At 45.2% G+C, this 19,810-nt stretch overlaps 2 protein-coding genes across 2 annotated transcripts; one reads left to right on the top strand and one right to left on the bottom strand.

Moving 5' to 3' along the window:
- The first annotated feature begins 642 nt into the window (after window positions 1-642).
- Med4 (mediator complex subunit 4) lies at window positions 643-8,957 on the top strand. The gene is made up of 7 exons (XM_038310062.2): window positions 643-799; window positions 1,698-1,764; window positions 3,177-3,347; window positions 5,404-5,461; window positions 6,600-6,686; window positions 7,389-7,520; window positions 8,287-8,957. Exons 1-7 carry the CDS (start codon window positions 648-650, stop codon window positions 8,457-8,459), a joined length of 840 nt encoding a protein of 279 aa, XP_038165990.1. The 5' UTR covers window positions 643-647; the 3' UTR covers window positions 8,460-8,957.
- A 2,247-nt stretch (window positions 8,958-11,204) lies between these two features.
- Nudt15 (nudix hydrolase 15) lies at window positions 11,205-19,030 on the bottom strand. Its single transcript, XM_038310326.1, has 3 exons — window positions 18,839-19,030; window positions 16,749-16,945; window positions 11,205-12,582 (listed from the first exon to the last, which is right to left on the bottom strand). The coding sequence occupies exons 1-3, from the start codon at window positions 18,991-18,993 to the stop codon at window positions 12,422-12,424; spliced, it is 513 nt and encodes a 170-aa protein (XP_038166254.1). The 5' UTR covers window positions 18,994-19,030; the 3' UTR covers window positions 11,205-12,421.
- Between the last annotated feature and the right edge of the window lie 780 nt (window positions 19,031-19,810).

The following is a 19,810-nucleotide window of genomic DNA, read 5'->3' as shown; positions in this document are numbered from 1 at the left end:
TGTTTTTGGGTTTTGTCTTCATAAACCCCTTACAATAGTAGACGAGGTCCTTCTCCCTCCATCTGCTGTGTCAGACTGTGAGGCAGAGGACCCGTGCTAGCCTGTACTTAATAAACGAAACCTTGCTTTTGCATTCAGAAGTGCGGCTCCGTGGTGGTCTCCTTGGGGGTCCTAGGACTCAGGTACAGCAAAAGAATTTTAGTTCCTGCCGTAAGATGTTCATGAGGGAACAAACTTGATGGCCGCCTGGGATATTACTGTGGGAATACAGACAAAATGGAAGTTAATGCAATTCCTCCAGTTTCTTAAAATCCATTTGTGACAGGCTCTAAAAAAGCTGCAGAGAAACCCTGTCTCGAAAAACCAAAAAAAAAAAAAATCCATTTGTTAGATACTTTCCATTGCTGCTAAGGAAACAGAAGACCCCGGAGACTGGGCACTGTCTCTCATCCTGGGTCCAGCAGAAGCAAGCCTGATTCGAACGCGACACAAGTCCTCCTCCGCCCTGCAGATGGCGCCAGAGCTGCAGTGCACCTCCAGGAACGTAGGCGGCGCTCTAGTGGGGAACCTCGCTCGCTCTCTCCGCCTCTCTGACTCTCCCTTCCGCCTTCCGGTCCCGCCCCTTCTGCCGCTAGCTCACACTGCGCATGCGGCGGTTGGTGAGCGACTGGGCGATGGCGGCTTCTTCAAGCGGGGAGAAGGAGAAGGAGCGGCTGGTGGGCGTCTCTGTCATGGCAGGCATCGGCAGTACACGAGAGCGGCTGCTGTCTGCGCTGGACGACCTGGAGGTCTTGTCGAGGTAACCGCGGCCTGGGAACCTGCTCGGGCCGGGACGGCTGTGGGACTGACTAGGGTAGGCGGGCTGGGGAGTCTCCGGAGTGCGAGTGTAGTGGACCTGGGGTCTGCTGCCTTCCGGAGTTTGGGGCAGCATTTCCCCACCAAGGGGACATCTCAGTGTGACAGTGACCTGGCACCCCCAGGACCGTCAAAACTGTAGTAGCCCATAAGAAAGGACCCGATTCACGGACACTCAACAGATAGAACGTTCCCTGGGGTGCGACGGGCAGGGATGCTGTAGTCACGAAGGAGCCCAGGGTCAAGAGGGAGACAGATGTGTAAAACTGCTGAGGAGCAGTTTGATAAGGGTTGAGCTGCAACCCTCTGGAGCCCACACATGGGACTCCTATGCCAGTGTTAGCAAGGCAAGCTTTCCCCCCAAAATGGGCTGTTGGCGAAGTCATCAGAGCGGCCGATAGATGAACCCATCATCTGAAAAAACAAAACAAAACCCGGAAACATCCAGGACTTGGTGGGATGGCTGGTGTGTGGTAGCGATAGATTAAATAGGGTGTCATTCTCCACATTGCCGTGCCAGCTTTAAATCTGTCAGCTGGAGCCTTGTAAGGGAAAAGCCCCCATCATCACGGCTGTCAGTGCTTTATTACAAGGAAACATTTTACATAAACTGCAACCCTTCTAGATTTGCCCTGAAGACCCACAGTCCAAGGCAGGGAGCTTTCTTGTAAACCACAACTGAGTCTTTGTGTGTACAGTCACCATGAGTGTCCAGCATGCTGGGAGGATTTTATTTACTTTGACAGACTCTTACTGCCTTCTTAAAAGGTTTCACTAAGTCCTCCCAAATACGCAGTTTACAGGCAAGCACCACCATGCCCTGATGGTCGTTTTTCTTTTAGGGAACTTATAGAAATGCTGGCAATTTCAAGAAATCAGAAGCTGTTACAGCTGGATGAGGAAAACCAGGTAAACGTGTTTTTTTTTTTTTTGTTGTTGTTGTTTTTTTTTTTTTTTTAAATCTAAAAAGCAGTGGTGGCCCACGCCTTCAGAGGCAGGGATCTTGGTGAGGCCAGCCTGGCCTACAGAGTGAGTTCCAGGACAGCCGCGGCTACAGAGTGAGACACTGTCTTGGAAAAAAAGAAATAAAAAATGAAGTAAAGAAACAGTGCTTTTAAAATATCAGTTTAAAGATTTCAAGTAACATTCTGTTTTCACACAACATAAATATAAACAAACTCTCAAATGATTTTTTGTTTTGTTTTTTTTTGAGACAGGGATTATCTGTATTGCTGTCCTTGAACTCAGAGATCCATCTGCCTCTGCCCCCGCTCCCAAGCACTGGGATTAAAGGCTTGAGCCACCACCTCCATCTTTCTTTCTTTCTGTTTCTTTTTCTTTTTCTTTTTTTTTTTTAAGATGGGTTTTTATGTATCAAGGCTTGCCTTGAACTTACTGATTCTCCTGTCTGTACCTCAGTGTGGGGATTACAGATGTGGTCAACATGCCTGGCTTGCTGAGCTGTTCTCGTGTGTTGTAATATGCATTATATCATGAGTTCTTAAAACAGTCTGGCATATAGTAGGTGTTATTAGGGAATCCTTGTTTTTAGAGGAGAAAATAGGTTTGTTGAGGATGGTGACTTTTCCTGTGTCTTACTGCTAGTAAATGCAGGGCTACAGACTGAACCCCAGACTTCTGTTGCAAATTAAATTTGCGGCATTTTGCCATATCTGCATATCATCTATTTATTTTATTTTCTTATTTGTTTGTTTATCGAGACAGGGTTTCTCTATGTAGCCCCGACTATCCCAGAACTCTGTAGATCAAGCTTGCCTCGAACATGGAGATCCACCTGTCTCCCATCCTGAGTGCTGGGATTAAAGGCGTGTATCACCATCCAACTTACTTTACTATTTTTTTAAACCACCTCATTTTCTAGGCTCTCTGCACACTAACCCATACGGGTGTGAAATTATGGCTTTAAATGTATCTCTGTTAGCTTCTAATACCTAACTTCTAATAGCTTCTCATAGTATAACTTGTATCTCAAAGTTTTTAAAGTTTTGGTACCAGCTAAAGTCACTTAAAACCATTAGATTTTGGAAGAGCTTTTAATCTCTGGAAGATGAATAAACACAAAATTTTGCACAGTATTACTTTTGAAAGATTTGTTCTGCATGGAAAAGGAATAGAATAAATGGAAATTAATATTAAGACTCTTCCCCATATTACCACAAATGGGCTATGTATATTGTTAATGCTGATTAAGAATATTCTAAGGTGTTAAAATTGACAACCTAGCTAATTCAAATATGGATTCTTTGTCTCATTGGCCTTGATTATCCTGTTGTCTGATGGAATCAACTGTTCTTTGACAGGTTTTGGAGCTGCTAATTCAGCGAGATGGGGATTTTCAAGAACTGATGAAATTAGCGCTTCATCAGGGGAACGTCCACCATGAAATGCAGGCTTTGGAGGAGGAAGCAGAGAAGAGGGACAGTGACATTCGGCAGCTGCAGAGACAGCTGAAGGAGGCGGAGCAAGTCCTGGTGAGTTGACGGCTGCCCTGAACTCACTCTGTGGACCAGGCTGGCCTCTAACTCAGAGATCCACCTTAATCCCAAGTGCTGGGTTTAAAGGCATGTGCCGCCACCACCCGGCTTTCAGCTATTTATTTTACTCAAATATTTTAAATTATAGAACTAGGAAGCTTTACTTTTATTTTGGCATAATCCGGGTTTGATATTAGTAGTTAAAATCTCTAGTTTATGAAATATTTGGGGGTCAGTAAACATTTTGTACTAGTTTTATGAATTCTTGAAAATTTTATTTTTTGCCTTCCATCTTAAGGTAGGCAAGTTTATTGATCAAGGTTCTAGACTAGGTTTTCCTTTGTTCTCTACTATTTAAAACAAATTTTAATCACATTTTTAAAAGTAAAATATTTTTATGTATATGAGTGTTTTGTCCACGTAAATGCACCAGATGTGTGCAAGGCTGGCAGAAGCTGGCGGAGGCATCAGGCCCCTGGAACTAGACTTAGAGATTATTTGAGCTGCATTATGGGTATGGTTGCTGGGTACTGAACTTGGCCTTCTGCAGTTGGTCTTAACTGATGAGCCATCTCTCTCAGCTCTTTGTCTTTTTTCTTTTGCTTTGAGATGGTCTCCCTAAGTAGCTCTAGCTGGACTAGAATTCTCTAGACCAGGCTGGCCTCAAATTCAGAGCTATCTACCTGCTTCTGCCTCCTGGGTGCTAGGATTAAAGGTGTGTACCACCATGCCTAGCTTGGCTACTTCTTTTGAAGAAGTAATTTATTTGCTCTGAGAAGTCCAGTTATTTTGCTAGCTGCAATCATAATTGTCCTATGATCTTATTACAGAAACAACTGAGTTTGACTTTCATATGACTCAATGAACTGCCATTCTTGTTGCTGATGTACAGCTTCCAAGTGTGTCACAGTGGGCTCCAGGAAAGGGTGCCTCGGTGGTTTAGGATAACTTAGAGCCCCCCAAAACAGAAAAACCCCAAGTAAATGCTTTGGGGGTTTTGTTTTGACTTTTAAATAAATTGTCGGAGACCAGCTTTAACAAAGATACCACTTACCAGGGTAGGGACATGGGGATTAGAAAAGTAAGTAAAGAGTACCAGAGCACAGGATAGTACCAGGAGGGGTTCCTGCCCAAAAAGTAGGAGTAAGAGTAAAAAATAAAAATAAAAAAAGCCTTTATTAGCATGATACAAAGAAATGAACATACCAGTTGAAGGTTGCGGACTACACACTCCCTGGGTGGAATTCATTGTTAATCTCCCTCAGGGAGAGTTGGATCCTTAGATTTTCTGGGGGAGAGGGAAGGGTATACAAGGGCTGGATGTTAGCCACACCTGTTGACAAGAACTCTGACTACAACTAGGTGGGACCTTTGAGGTAGAAACAAGCAGTGACCTTGAAGGAATATAAGTAAATTCCCACTCTCTGACCTTTGGTCCGAGTGGAATGGCAACAACTTGGAGCAAGCTGAAACTCTAGCCTTCAGACAAGGTGAAATAGGCTCACGGCTTCCACCATAAAATGCTTTTTAAAAATTGATTATTTTTCCTTGTGAAAGTAATATTTACTTGCCAGGAAAAATCAGAAAATACAGAAAAGTAGAAAAGTGAAAAATTGCTTTTTGTTTCATAGCTCGAACAATGGCACAATCCACATTTTTGCTATATTTGTTTGGTTTGTTTTTGGAGACAGGGTTAATCTTTGGGTTCCAAGCATAGTTTTACTGACATCCATCCCTTCACCTTTCTGCCCCCATCCTCCTACCCCATCTCTACTTAAACCCTCCCATCGCTAGTATTCCTTCCTGTCCTTTGATGTCATATATTCCTAGCAGCTGCTTATTAGTGGGAGACTAACTCATGAGTATATTTCTTTCATTGAACATAACTACGATGTAAATGACACCAAGTGGTGTTTCAGAAAAGCACAGAAAAAATTCAGGGATTTCCAAGCCTTGGAAATTGTTTCTGTGGGTGAGGAACCTTGTGAATGAATCTAAAAACTGCTTTGTTATAGTTAAGAATAATTTGTACTTTAAATTTTGTTTAAATTAGGCAACAGCTGTTTACCAAGCAAAGGAGAAGCTCAAGTCAATAGAGAAAGCAAGGAAAGGTTGGTACCATGGCAACCTGCTGACTTAAAGCAAGGCTGTGTTGTGTCTCTTGAAGCTGAAGCTGATTAAGGTCCAGGGAGATGGTTCAGTGGGTAAAAGCGTTTTGTTCATGTGTGATCCCAGAGCCATCTAAAGCTGTTCGCACGTGTACATTCTCTCATGTGTATACTCGTAACCAAGCTGATAGAAATACTGCTAATGAAGCTGTTAAAAGGGTGCCTAGTAGTTCTCATTGTAAAGTGTGTTCTTGTATTGCAGTTGGCATCCCAGAGAGGGTGGACATACCTTACAACCCTCCTCTAGTTGTAAGAACTTGTGCTTTTTACTCACCCGTATAGTAAAGACAATGATCTGTAAAACTGTTGAGAAAGAAAGAGGAGTGGGGTTTACATAAGTGTTTGAAGGCTAGGCAGAGAGAACACGTGACCACGGTAAACTGAGATGGGAGAACCACCTGCCTGCCCTCTGCCCACTTTAAAGCCTTACGTCATGAGCTATGGATCTTCAGATACTTAGAGGGAGATTATGGTTCCTTGGCTTTAATGCTTGTGCATTTGATTTACAGTTAGTCGTCTCTGATTTGTTTTCCTCCTGCCCATTTGGAATCTGCTTTCTGACTGTTATTGAGAGATGGGTGGACCTCTATAGCAAGAAGCAAATCTTTAGGGGAGATGGCTGAGTCTGTCAGTGAGGTTCATAGTGCCTTTTAAACGGGCCTGAAGTTTATAGCATGAAGAACTCTTCCCGTTCCTTGGACTCTGGTGCGTGGTCCATTCAGAACCCTCTCAGCTGTCACAGAGGATGCGCACTGCTGACTTAGCTGGGACGGAGTGCTTTCCCTCATTTTGTTCCTCGCTGTGGTGGTCAGAAGAGTTCTGCATTTGCTGGCGGCTAGTAATTGAGACTATTGAGCATTATCAATGCAGCTCTCGAATTTATGTTAGCTGATTTTGCTGAATGGTGTCTTGGTTCTTTAGTTTGGAAATCTTTAACACTTTCAAGGTGTGTGCTGGGGTTAGGGAAGAGAGACAGCTGAAATTAGCCTATTTTCTGATTAAGTATAATGTGTGCCTGTGATGTATGCTCTTCTAAACTTGTATTTATTGGTGTGAACTTTCTCTTCCCCCCTCAACTCAGGTGCTATCTCATCGGAAGAAATCATTAAATATGCACATAGGATTAGTGCAAGCAATGCTGTGTGTGCACCATTGACTTGGGTTCCAGGTAACAATGCTTCTTATGTAAGAATAAAATGATTTAAATGTGGAATGTACTTCCCTAAAATAACACCTGCTAATAAAGGGATTTTCTTCAGTGTCATAGTAATGCCGTCTGAGACCTCAAGTATGAATCCTTGTTAATGTTTCTTACTAAGAAATAGAATTAAGTTGGAAGAATTGAGATTGCTATAGTTTACCTACTTCTGCCTCCTGGAGGCTGGGATTAATGGATGTGCCACCATGCCCAGCTTGAGAATTTTAAATGTAACCAGGCAAGGTGTGGTAGTCCATCACTGTAAAGACAACAGCTAAGAGGCCTCGGCAGGACTGCAAATCTGAGGCCAGCATGGGCTATGTAGTGAGACCCCTGTCTCAAAGAGTTTGAGGTTTTTAGTGTGCACCAAGGAAAGTTAATATTTCAAAGAACATAATTATTTTTTGAATTTTTAATTGATTTTATTGAGCTATACATTTTTCTCTGCTCCCCTTCCATCCTTTCCCCTCCCTTTAAACCCTCTCCCATAGTTCCCAAGCTCCCAATTTACTCAGATCTTGTCTTTTTCTATTTCCCAGGTAGATTAGATCCATGTATGTCTCTCTTAGGGTCCTCACTGTTGTCTAGGTTCTCTGGGATTGTGATTTGTAGGCTGGTATTCTTTAAAAAAAAATTTTAAGCCTGCATTAAAAGCTGTCTTTATTGTTTTAGGAGACCCTCGGAGGCCGTACCCAACTGATTTAGAGATGAGAAGTGGATTGTTGGGTCAGATGAACAATCCTTCCACAAGTGGTGTGAATGGCCATCTCCCAGGGGATGCCCTTGCAGCAGGCAGGCTGCCAGGTACTGCTGACGGCAAGGGTGGTGTGCTCAGACAGACCAAGGTTTTCAGAGGCCCGCGGGGCATCGTCTCACAGCGAACCCTTGAGTCCAGGCCCAGCCTTGTCTGCCTGTCCAGGTTCCTTGCCCATTTGTTCTGTGCCAAAGACCCTGCAGTGGCGTGCATGACACTAGTCTAAGCACTTCTGTCCCTGTGCATCTCCGCCACCCTCCCCAGGCTCTGGACCTGCCCTTATTACTACTCTGAAGAACATTGTTGCAGTTGAGAGGCATGCTCCCCAAATAGACCAAGCATGTTTTGTAGGTGCCATGTTTTAATGTGGAAGAACCTTCCTAAACGAGAAAGGACCTAAGGGGGGACTGCTTTCTGAAACCCAGCTTTAGCTATCACTTCTGTGCTCAAGTGAGAATTTGGGAACTCTGTTTATTGATCCCAGATATTGTCGTTCTCACTGCAATTGTAGTACACTGTTATGATCCCTTTGAGAGACAAACCACACCAGTAACTTGAAAAGGAAAATCGAAAGAACTATTAACTAGTAACAGATAATGGATGAATAGCTATCATAGAGAGAACCATGGCGCAGGACCCCTGGGGGGTTAGATGGATGTAGTTTGTGTTTAGCATGTGTGAAACCCTAATCTTGTTAGATCTTTGGTACTACAAAGTAGGTGGGTAGATGAAATTAAGTTACTTGCATAATGGGAGGGTGATTGATTACATATCAATGGATTACAAATAGAACTGATCCCATGTGCTTTTCTCCAGATGTCCTTGCTCCACAGTACCCATGGCAGTCAAATGACATGTCCGTGAACATGCTACCACCAAATCACAGCAGTGACTTTCTGTTGGAGCCTCCTGGGCACAACAAGGAGAACGAAGATGATGTCGAGGTTATGTCTACAGACTCGTCAAGCAGCAGTAGCGACTCTGATTGAAGAAGGTGTGTGGCTTATGCAGGCTCCAGTGCTGCAGAGTTCTCCAGAGGGAAATGCAAACCACACACCCCTAAGGAGCAGCCCTCTGCAAACCAACTGGGGTTTCTGTCTCATCTACCAGGCAGCTGTTTGCCGATTAGTCAGAATTACTGTTGTGTTGGGTTCGTACATAGCAGCTCTGGAAAAGAGACTGAAGGACATGACACATAACTTGAAAGGACACTGAGCCAGGCATGGCAGTGCATACCAGTAATCCCAGCACCCGGGAGACTGGGGGATTGCTGTGAGTGCGAGGCCAGTTTGACCTATATAGTAAGCGCTGAGCCATCTGAGCCAGAGCAGCCCTGCAGAACAAGGCCGCAGAGCTCTGAGTGTGCTATTGCAAAGTCAGAGTGCTCACTTGAGAGCGGAGTCGGCTGCGTCGCAGCCACAGAACTATCACTATTTATATGTGGTAAATACTGTAATTTGTGTAAATAAACTCTTTTTTGTATTTTTTTTCAATTGTCTATCATTTATTTATATGTATTTAGGTACATCTTCAGTGTAGGAAGGAAACATTTAAACCCAGTTGCATTTAAACTGGAGAGTGGTGGCACATGCCTTTAATCCTAGCATTTATTCAGAGGGCAATGGTAGACAGATCTGAGTTGGAGGCCAGCTTGGTCTATAAAGTGAGTTCCAAGATAGTGAAGACTACACAGAGAAATACCTGTCTTGGGGGAAAAAATTGAGTTGCATTTTATAATATTCAAATAAGATTCTGGTGTATATGAGAACATACAAGATAAATTGACTATATCTTTTTTTTTTTCCAAGTGGGTGCTGGGAATTGAACCTGGGTCCTCTGGAAGAGCAGTCTGTGCTCTTAGTCACTGAGCCATCTCTCCAGTCCCATACTTTAAACTGTTTTTAACTTCAATCAGTTACCGTCTGTGTCTAAGATATTTGTATAATTATCAGTTTTTTAGACAAGTTTTTTATTAATGCAAATGTAATATATATTATTTTAGAACATTTAAGAAACAGCATAAACTGGGCTGGTGGTGGTATACACCTTTAAATCCCAGGAAGAGGAGAAGGATCTCTGAGTTTGAGGTCAGCCTGGTCTACGAGAGCTAGTTCTAGGACAGGCACCAAAAGCTACACAGAGAAACCCTGTCTTGAGAAACCAAAACAAGAACAAAAAGTACTAGCATAAAGCATACACTTGGTCTTCTACCAGCATTAGTGCCAGTTAACATTTAAAGATTCTAGTTAAAAATCCACATGTGCATGCTGGGCAGTGGTGGCACATGTCTTTAATCCCGGTACTCAGGAGGCAGAGGCAGGCAGATTACTGAGTTCTGGGCCAGCCTGGCCTACAGAGTGGGTCCTAAGACAGCCAGGGCTGTTAAACTGTCTCAATAAAGCAAACAAACAAAAAAATGTGTAGGAGAGATGACACAGAGGTTAAACAGCACTGACTGCTCTTCCTGAGAACCCAGGTTCCATTCTCAGCACCTACATGGCAACTCACAGCTGTCCATAGCTCCAGTTCCAGGGGATCCAGCACTCACACAGACATTTAGACAAAACACCAATGCACATAAAATTTAAAAAAATGCACATGTGCCAGGCATGGTGACAGGCAGATGTATGTATATTCAGGCCAGCCTGGTATACACTGTGAGTTCCAGGTCAGCTGGCTCTTTAAGACCCAGCAGCACCTCCCTGGCCCCAGAAGTCTTAGGAGCATACATGGATCAAATTTGAACACAAACATTGAGACAATGTAGGTGTAAGTAAGATAAAATGGGGTTTATTAATAGGTGTAATTTAAAAATTTTTTTCCATAACAAACATCAGAATAATAGTGTTTTAAAAGAGCAAAATTCAGTTAGAATCTTTGGGCAAGGATTCAAAACACCTTTGATTGCCATTTTTTTTTTTTTTTTTTAGTCTTTTGTAATTTTTTCTTGGAGCTGAGGACTGAACCCCGCCTAGCAAATTCTCTACCACAGAACTAAACCCATCTCCGGAGCCCTTAGGTTTTTGATCCCTTTATAAATTCCTGAAAAATCAGACTTTATTTTTATAAGCTTTTATGAAATGATATTTAACATTAGAAATTTAAAACGAGAAAAGTTTATTGACCACATAAAAATTGAATCCATGCTAACAGCAAACAAAAACTAACAAAAACTTGCCAGTGAGAAAGCCGTCATCTTACCCTGGAGCAAATCTCCCGGCAGCAGGAAGCTGGCTCTCTTGCCTTCACAGTCTGTTCCAGCACTTGCCCATCACATGTGAAGCGCTAGGTTCAAACCCCAGTACCTAAACCATTCAGAAATGAACCATGCACCAGGGGCTCTGGACAGCTGCTCTGCACACTTAACAAGAGGATGAGGAGGGATGCAGTTGGACTCAGCATCAGGGAGGCTGAGGTGGGAGGATCAGGAGTTCAAGGTTATCCTCAGCTTCAGACACTGAGTTGGAAGCCAACCTGAGTTATATGAGACTGTCGAAAAGTAAGAATGCAAAAATTTGCGATAGTTGGATATTACAAAAATAATTCTGGATTATGTAACAACATTCTTCAACCATCTGCCAGGGCTGTGCACAGGAGGTGCTGCTGCCTCCCCCACCATCTTCTTTGTTTTTGCTCTGATTAGAAGAAATTAATCTGGGCAGTGGTGGTGCACGCCTTTAATCCCAGCACTTGGGAGGCAGTGGTGGTGCACGCCTTTAATCCCAGCACTTGGCAGGCAGAGGTGGGCAGATCTCTGACTACGAGGCCAGCCTGGTCTACAGAACAGGTTCCAAGACAGTCAGGGCTACACAGAGAAACCCTGTCTCATAAAAACCAAAGAAAGAAAACAGGTAAACCAGGATTGCTATTGAAGGAACAAGAGCCCAAAGCACAGGATACAGAGCTCAGGCGGCATCGATGCAGCAGAGGGGACTGGAAAATAACCTCACAGGAAGAGCTCCCCAGGGCCCTGGGCAGCAGCGGGAGCCAGTGACTGGAGAAACATCAGCCAGAAAACCATGCTCTGCCTGACTAAGATGAGACAGCACATGCACTCCAGGGCTTGGCTGGATGCTGATCACCGTGGGCTTCCGCTATTAACATTGGCTGTGCCCGGGGTGATCCTTACACCAAGAAGGTGATTTTTCCACCCCCACCCTACCCCCAAGGCCAGAAGCAGGTTAAAATCCAAACCAGCCTTCATTGCAGACAGGATGCAGCCCTGTGCATGCAGCCCTGTGAGACATTCACTGTTCAGTCTCTCACAGGAAAGCTTTACAATTTGCTGGGGGGTGGTGGGGGAATGGAGGGGAGAGCAATCAACCAACCAGCTTTTGCCCTTGGTGCCCCTACAAAGTTCTGGATGACCTCTGGGAGATCCCCCACACTCAGAGACCCAGTGCATCGCTCTGTGTAATGCCACCACACAAGGACACATACAAGATCTCAGGCAGAGAGAGGGAAACGCAGCTAGCTTGACCTTTAGCAGTAGGATCCAAACTTAGTCTGTCTCACATTTAGCACAGATTCCCTGTCAGAAATCGGGGAAGTACAGCCAAACACACGTCATGACTGTCACATCATCGTTTAAAAATTCTTCTCAAGTAAGAGGAGAAAGGACAGCAACAAGCACAGACGAATTTTGCAGTGGGCAAATTGCTTCCAAATCTGAATGACCGTATTTGAATTTTGACCTCTATTTGAATTAGAACAGCAAGACAGAATCTGTCACACTTGCCTCCATGCAGCTGACAAGAGTAACTTACAGCAGTAGATGTAATTAGCCACAAGCTCCTGTTCACCCTACTCAGGGACACATTCCAGGAAGGTTTTCTTAAGGGTTCCAGTTACTTTAGGAGACTAAACAAACTAACGACCATGCGGCTTTGCAGATAAAATGGGAGTTGTCCTGAAACATGGAATCTTTCATTTACTAAAGTTTTGTTTTAAATCAAGGAATTTTCTTGGCTCCTTCGAGATGCTCTCCTCTGTACCCATGCAGGTGGTTCAGGTCCTCTCTAAATGGGTCATAGCCTTGCTCTTTTAAGCAACGGAGAGCCCAGAAAAGCTGGTCTGATGGAGGAAATTCTTCCCAAGGAGTCCACTCCCAACCTAGAAGAGAGGGGTGATCAGTGCACACAGAGAGCAAGGAGCTTTCATTTGGCGAACTAAGCTATTATTTACTCAGAAAACCATTAGTCGACTTTACAAGTGGCCTAGCACTAATCAAAGCAGCAGCGACCTAGGGCTAACTTGGCTGTGCAAATCAAACTTGTTTAGAGCGAAGACCGCTGGAAGAGAAGGGTGATCGGTGAAACCCTGGGCTGTTTTGTTTCCAAGTTTGGAGACAGGGTTTCATGCATCAAAGCATTTAGTCCTTAGATGAACTCATGTGAGGTGTCTACTGCTCTCATACGTAACTTGGCCAGGGTCACAGAGAACAATTAGGTCCAAAGTGGGCCCCCAAAATGGCAGTGCCATGGACTATGTGGCAATTACAATCTGGGCTCACCTCAGGCTGGTCTCTGACCAGGTAATCAGAAGGATTGCTGGTGTAATGGTCTGTCCTGTCCCTTTAAGAGACAAGCCCACCCCACACCCCCACACTCCCCGCTGAGGCAGGCAGATCTTCCTTCCACTTCCAGCCTGAGTCCCTTCCTTTCCATCTCTCACCCAAAGAGGCAGCTTCTGCCTCGCTCCTTTCTCTCCACTTTTCCCCTTCCCTCTTTTCCCTTCCCTTCCATTATCCACTAGATAAATATCCAACCTCACTCTGCATGGCATGTGCCTATCCATCTCTGTCACTCACCCGCCGTGTGGCTCCCTCCCTAAGACCAGCTGCCTTCATGACTGTGGCCTTGTGGCCCACCGCCTACTGCTGCTACTTGGGGACCTGTAGCATCTTGGTCCAGGCCACTCAGGGAATGACGCCATTTTATTTTTACCATAACAGCCAGTATATAAACAAAAGTCTAAGATCAGCATTCCTTAAAAACCGGTTCTCAACCTTCCTAGTGCTGCGACCCTTTAATTCAACTCCTCACGATGCGGTGACCCCCAACCATACAATTATTTCACTGCTGCTTCACAGCAGTCATTTTGCTAGTGTTAGGAGGGAGCCTGAAAAGGCCAGTTCCTATAGCCATACTGATGAATTTCTTGCATATCACCATAGAACCTCCACCTGACGATAGATGAAGAAAATGACAGAGCCCCACCTTGGAGCACCGGACTGAGCTCCCAGGGTCCTGATGAGGAGCAGAAGGAGAGGGAACATGAGGGGGAAGGTCAGGACCGTGGGGGAGCCTCCAGCTGGCGACAGATGGGGAGGGTGACTGAGCCCCACGTTGGAGCGCTGGACTGAGCTCCCAGGGTCCCGATGAGGAGCGGAGGGAGCGAGAGCATGAGGGAGAGGGTCAGGAACGAGAGGGGTGCGTTCACTCATGGAGACGGTGGGACAGAACTGATGGGAGATCGCCAACTCCAGTTGGAGTGGGACTGATGGATCATGCGACCAGGCCCGTCTCTCTGAGTGTGGCCAACGGCGGGGGCTGACTGAGAAGCAAGGGACAATGGCTCTGGGCTCTGATTCTTCTTCATGGACGGGCTCTGTGGGAGCCTTCTCGGCTTGGTCGATCACCTTCCTGGACCTGGGGGGAGTTGGGAGGACCTTGGTCTTAGCATAGAGTGGGGAACCCTGATGGCTCCTTGGCCTTGAGAGGGAGGGAGGGGAGGTATGGGTGGAGGGGAGGGGAGGGAAGGGGGAGAAGGAGGGGAGAGAAAGGGGAGAAGGAGGGGAGGGAGGGGGGAGGAGGAGGGAAGGAGATGGAAATTTTTAAATATAAAAAAAAATAAACCATGAGAAAAAAAAAATAATTAAAGAAAAACACAAAAAAAAAAAAAAAAAAAAAAAAAAAAGAATCCTGACGTAAACATCTGTGTTGTGGGAGCTCCTTCTGCTCCTTCAGCCAATAGCCGCTGAGATACCAGCCCATTGGGGCATGGTCTCTCTCTTTAAAAATGCAGCCACTTCCCTCCGCTCGCTCTCTGGCTTCCGGCTCTTCTTCTGATGACTAGGCTCTCTTCCTGATTGCGCAGAGGGCTGTTGTCTGGGCCGGTAATCTGTAAGTTTTTCCCCTTTAAATAAATAACCATTCTATTAATCACAATTCCAAACTGGTGTGGGATTGTTTGTGATTTACGCCATCACATCTGTGTTTTCTGGTGGTTCTAGGTGACCCCTGTGAAGGGCTGTTTGGCCCCAAAGGGGTCGATCCCACAGGTTGAGAACTACGGCTTAGAAACCTGTGAATAAGACTTCTTTCTGTCAGGAAGAGCCATTGTTTCCCATATCTGCCCCTACAGCTCCATATGGGGCACCTGGTTCCATATTAACACAACCCTGTAACACACACTGAAGTCTCTAAACTAGACGGTTCCTTCTCCTTCCCTGCACGGGTGCCCCAACTCTAAACTTCCAGGCTATTCCTGCTTTTAGGCTCCCTCCTATCACAGCCTAGTTCTTAAAAACTGTCAAAGCTTTCTGTCTTTTGCTGTCTTCTGTCCTCCCTCCTACCCATGGAGACAGCCATTTCTCCAAATAATCCTTTCTTTCTACACATGGCGTGACCCAGCTCAGTGGTTTTACTGCGTCCTCACAAGAACACAGTGTAAGATCCATAACATAAACCCAGGCAGTCTGTATTTTATCTATGTATTTTCACATCTCTACATTGTCTCTGTCTGCATGGTTGTAACGGGATAGCCTACACTAAGTAGCTTACACACAAAGTTATTTATCTCATACAGTTCTGCAGGTTGGAAGACTAAGATCAAGATGCTGGCAAGACATGATGTCTGGTAATGACCCATTTCCTAATGTAGGACCCAGGGCAGCTTGGTACACACCTGCCAAGACAGGTTCTATAGATCAATAGGAAGGCAGGCCTGAGTCTCAGTTTACCCTAAGGTAATACCTGGTTCTAAGAAAGACCACACCTGAGAGACCACCCATGCTCTACCCAGGAACTGAAGTCCCTTAGCGCAGCACACACATGTCCCCTTTTCACCAAGGAGGAAATTCCTAATGTTCCAACCATTGCAGATAGGATCATTGTTTCCCATATCTGCCCCTACAGCTCCATATGGGGCATATGCAACCATTGCAGATAGGATCACCTGCCAGCACACACCCATCGCTTTTCACCAGACACGCTTAGACAAATGTCAGCCAATCGGGAGTCCTGAACCTTAGAAATCCCTCACCCCTACCTTTGCTACTATAAAAACCCAACCCCAACTGGGCTCAGAGTGCTCCGATTGAGTCACTACCTTGGGCACACAGAGAACCCGAGTTGCGAACTTGTGTAAAAATAAAGGCTCTTTGCTTTTATATACAGGACTCGGGACTCGGTCTCCTTGTTGGTTTTGGGGGGTTGGACTCTGTGGATCTGGGACTAATACTGGCGCATGGGACAGCCATACTCGTTTTGTATGCTTATATGGAAGACGCTGTGAGGATCTCTCTTTCATGAGAGCATTAATCCCATCTGTGATGGCTGCTATACTTACATACACAGTTCCATGGGTCAACTGTGGATCCCAGCTCCTGCTGCTATTTTCGGAGGTGATGGAAACTTTAAGAAGTGTGGACTGTGTAGATGACGACACTGGGATGTGCCTCAGATGGCTACACCGGGTCCTTCTCACACTGCCTCTCTGCTGTGGAGCTGGCAGGTGAGAAGGCCTCTATTATAGCGTCTCTTTGACATTCCACCTCACAGAGGGCCCAGAATCCATAAAGCCCAGGACCATGCACTAAAACCTAGGAAACCAGAGCTAAAGGAATCTTCTTCCCTATGTTGCTAGTGTTGGGCGTTTTGTCAGAGCACTGCAAAGGCTAAGCTTTGCCCTCATGACATAACCACGCCCCCAACTCCCCATCTTCTGTTTCCATCACCTTGAGGATTACAATGTCAACACAGGGGTTTTCATTTTTAATTTTCTGTCTTTTTTTTTTAAGACTGTATCTTTCTACATAGCTCTAGCTAGCTTGGAACTTGCTATGTAGACCAGGCTGGCCTCAAATTTACAGAAATCTGTCCTCTGCCTCTGAAGTGCTGGGATTAAAGGCCTCTGTCACTACCCCTCGCTCCAACTCGGGAATTTCTGGAGGGGCAAAGACAGAAATCTGAGAATCCAATTCTCTTCAGAAAGCAATGATACTCGTAATGATGTGTTTCTTTGAAGAAACACCTTATTATATACGATTCTCTTACCTTCATTTTTTTCCGGTTCCATGTTCTTCGGCTCTGACTCATGCGCCGTGTCCACCTCCCCTTTCATCAGTATGGTGACATAATGGTAGTTCCCCTCCTCGACGAAGGAATTCACCACGGAGGCGAAACGCACGTCCTTCAGGCGGAGCGCAGCCTCTTCCCAGGTCTCCCTTTGAGCACACTCTTCCCAGGTCTCACTGGAGGAAGAAACACAGCCTGTTCAGTGTACACACAACATGAGATTCTTGGGGGAAACGTGGTAGCATAAAATAGAAGCAACACTCATTAGTTTATGCTTTAAAATAAGGAAAACCCTGAATTGACAGTTTGCATATTCTATATTTAGTGATTTGAAGACTCAAAGAGCTTTATATTGGATGAAGATCAGCATTTAACCACCAACATTAATATCTCTGACTGGAGCTAGACCTAGGCAGCTAGGGGGTGGTTTGGTGTGTCTGGCAAAAGCCCAGGCTTTTAAGTCAGCTGTACCCAAGCTCTTTCTATCTTAAATAGACAAGGGAAACCTTAAATTTCACATGGGGTTTTTAGCCTTCACAAATGTATTAAATGGCTTCCGAATTTCAGTTTAAGCCTCAAAACTGAGGCCATTTGGAGTGCTCAGAGTTTGGGGGGTTGAGCAGGAAGCTAGAACAGTGGGCTCCCAGGCCACATAGGATGGACAGGTTACCTTCAAGAGGAAAGAAGTTGTGCATTTTTAGCCTAGTAGAAATAGTTCTCTTCCTTATGATGGCAAGCCAGTGAGAGACACTGCCAATGAATCCGTCATGCCTCAATCACTACGCTCAGGAAGCTGAGGCAGGAGGACCAATGTTAAGTCCAGGCCACCCTCCGTTACAGTGAGATTCGGGCCAACATGGGCCAGAATAAGACTCTGTCTCAAAAACAAAACCAATAAATAACAAAACTCCCAAACACAAAATCAAACAGAAAAAGAGTCAGTCACAGAAGCTGGGGGATACTGGTACCTTACGTCCCCTGTCAAAGGCACATTGAGTTGCCCAGCTTCATAAGGCTTGCCCAGTGCACTGCTTCAGAGTGGAACTCACTGGTAAATCTGACTGCACGGGAACACAGAGACTGGGGGAATTCCACAGTGGAAATTTGGAAGGAGACAGCTATGTGGCATAGGTCCCCAGGGTTAAAACAGAGAAGGGCAAGCACGAACAAGCATCACGTTCACCTTGGAATGGATGTTCCCTTCCGACTAAGCAGATGCCACAAGAGACTGGTAGGGTCTAGTGCGGTGGCGCATGCCTTTCACCCCAGCACTCAGGAAGAGTCCTGGGCAGAAACAGCCAGATCTCCGTGAGTTCCAGGTCAGGCAGCGCTACATAGTGATATCCTGTCTCAAAACAAACAACAACAACAACAAAAAACCAAAACAACAACAACAACAACAACAACAAACTATTAGATAATACTGACCCACGTATTTATAGATAATAGGAAGTCTAGGATTTCCTTTTAAACAGTCCAGAAAATCAAGTACATGTTGGCTAGAAGGAGGCGTAAGTTTGAGCATCCACCTTCCATATAAAGTGTTTTATATTCTTTAACATTACTAAAATGAGCAACCCTGGATCTTGGGGATTTAGGTACTCTTATCCCCACTCTGTTTAACCACACTCTGTTTAGAACACACTTATGAACTCTAGGTCAGGATTTCTTTGCCTTGTATTGAAACCGACTTAACCACTCTTCCCACTTTGTGGGTGTGGGACATCCACCGCGGAAAACACTCCCACAGGCAAGGCGGCCAGAAATGAAATATATCTAAAGTACATGGGGGCAAAGCGAAGACTCCCAGGTTTTCATAAACATCCACTTTCTCTGTCAGCACCAAGACATACAGACGACTCCCACCTGCAGCCAGGGGAGGGCGGAGCGAGGACCGAGGGAGCGAGGACCCTGGCACAGCGCCCCCTCCCGGCGGGAGACTGGAAGACCCCGAGTCCGTAGAGAACACACGGAACGCAACTGCGCACTGACGCGCCACACGGACGCATTTGTCGAGAGGACTGGTGCTACTCTCACAACTTCCGTTTTCCCGAGGTCGACCCGCTCACCCGAATTCCAAATGGCCCCCAGGAAGCTGGAAACTGCCGGCTCCAAACGACCCTTTCCTCTTCCCCAGAAGGACGCAGCGAGGATGCTCGCAGCTCGTCACCACCACGCCGACCCCAACTCCGGGGCGCCGCCTCGGCTCCGCGTTGGCGCTCATAGCTCTTGGCTGCCCCCGGAAGTGATTTTGACTGGTCCACATCCGTTTTCAAGCTGTACGGGAGCCCGCTGGAGTCCCCCTTACTGCTTCTGTGAGTGTTGTCTGTCGCAGACCTCAGGTGTCGCCTGGTGGATAGATCATGTGGAAACAACCCATATAAATAACTGATTTAAGAGTACTCAGCCGGACGGTGGTGGCGCACGCTTTTAATCCCAGCACTCGGGAGGCAGAGGCAGGAGGATCTCTATGAGTTCGAGGCGCCTGGTCTACAAGAGCTAGTTCCAGGATAGGTTCCAAAGCTAAAGAGAAACCTTGTCTTGAAAAACCAAAAAAAAAAAAAAAAAAAAAAAAAAAAGTACTTAGATGATTTGGAGAAGTAAATAAATTCAGCTAGGACAAATTATGTATTTAAGACCAAAATATACCATACCAGATAAAAAATACGCGTCAATTAAAAATGAAATATGAAAAGGAAAATACTCTCAGGGAAATCAACTGTAGCTAAGCAAATTTGACATCTTACATCTCTGCGTGGGTGGGTTTACTTTAAAAGTATTAATTTATTTCTACTAAAATAATATTGTGTCATTTTAGGAACTCAATGGTACAAAAACTACCAACAACACGGTCTCCTTTAGTCCTGCCTCCAGAGACAGATTTATCTCTTCGAAGTGTTAGTTTTTATATTTGCACACATATTTCTAAGTGTATGTGTGTTTTATATACGTAGTAATCCATTAGAAAATTACAATATCAATGACGTATGCTTAGCAAAGTCCTAAGTTTTGCTAACCAACAAATATGCAAACGAATTGAA

The sequence above is a fragment of the Arvicola amphibius genome, chromosome 13 (assembly GCF_903992535.2).
Source record: "Arvicola amphibius chromosome 13, mArvAmp1.2, whole genome shotgun sequence".
In the NCBI taxonomy this organism is placed as follows: Eukaryota; Metazoa; Chordata; class Mammalia; order Rodentia; family Cricetidae; genus Arvicola; species Arvicola amphibius.
Note: the sequence above shows the minus strand (reverse complement) of the source record. Positions and strands in the feature narration are given on the sequence as shown.

What these genes read in the sequence shown, in the direction of transcription:
- Nudt15 (XM_038310326.1), bottom strand. Translation starts at nt 18,993, where the DNA reads ATGAGCGCCAACGCGGAGCCGAGGCGGCGCCCCGGAGTTGGGGTCGGC. An exon ending in GGGGGCCATTTGGAATTCGG is followed by an intron (nt 16,946 to 18,838) that starts GTGAGCGGGTCG and finishes TTCTTCCTCCAG; the next exon opens with TGAGACCTGGGAAGAGTGTG. An exon ending in GGAACCGGAAAAAAATGAAG is followed by an intron (nt 12,583 to 16,748) that starts GTAAGAGAATCG and finishes CCTCTCTTCTAG; the next exon opens with GTTGGGAGTGGACTCCTTGG.
- Med4 (XM_038310062.2), top strand. Translation starts at nt 648, where the DNA reads ATGCGGCGGTTGGTGAGCGACTGGGCGATGGCGGCTTCTTCAAGCGGG. An exon ending in AATAGAGAAAGCAAGGAAAG is followed by an intron (nt 5,462 to 6,599) that starts GTTGGTACCATG and finishes CCCTCAACTCAG; the next exon opens with GTGCTATCTCATCGGAAGAA. An exon ending in ACCATTGACTTGGGTTCCAG is followed by an intron (nt 6,687 to 7,388) that starts GTAACAATGCTT and finishes TTATTGTTTTAG; the next exon opens with GAGACCCTCGGAGGCCGTAC.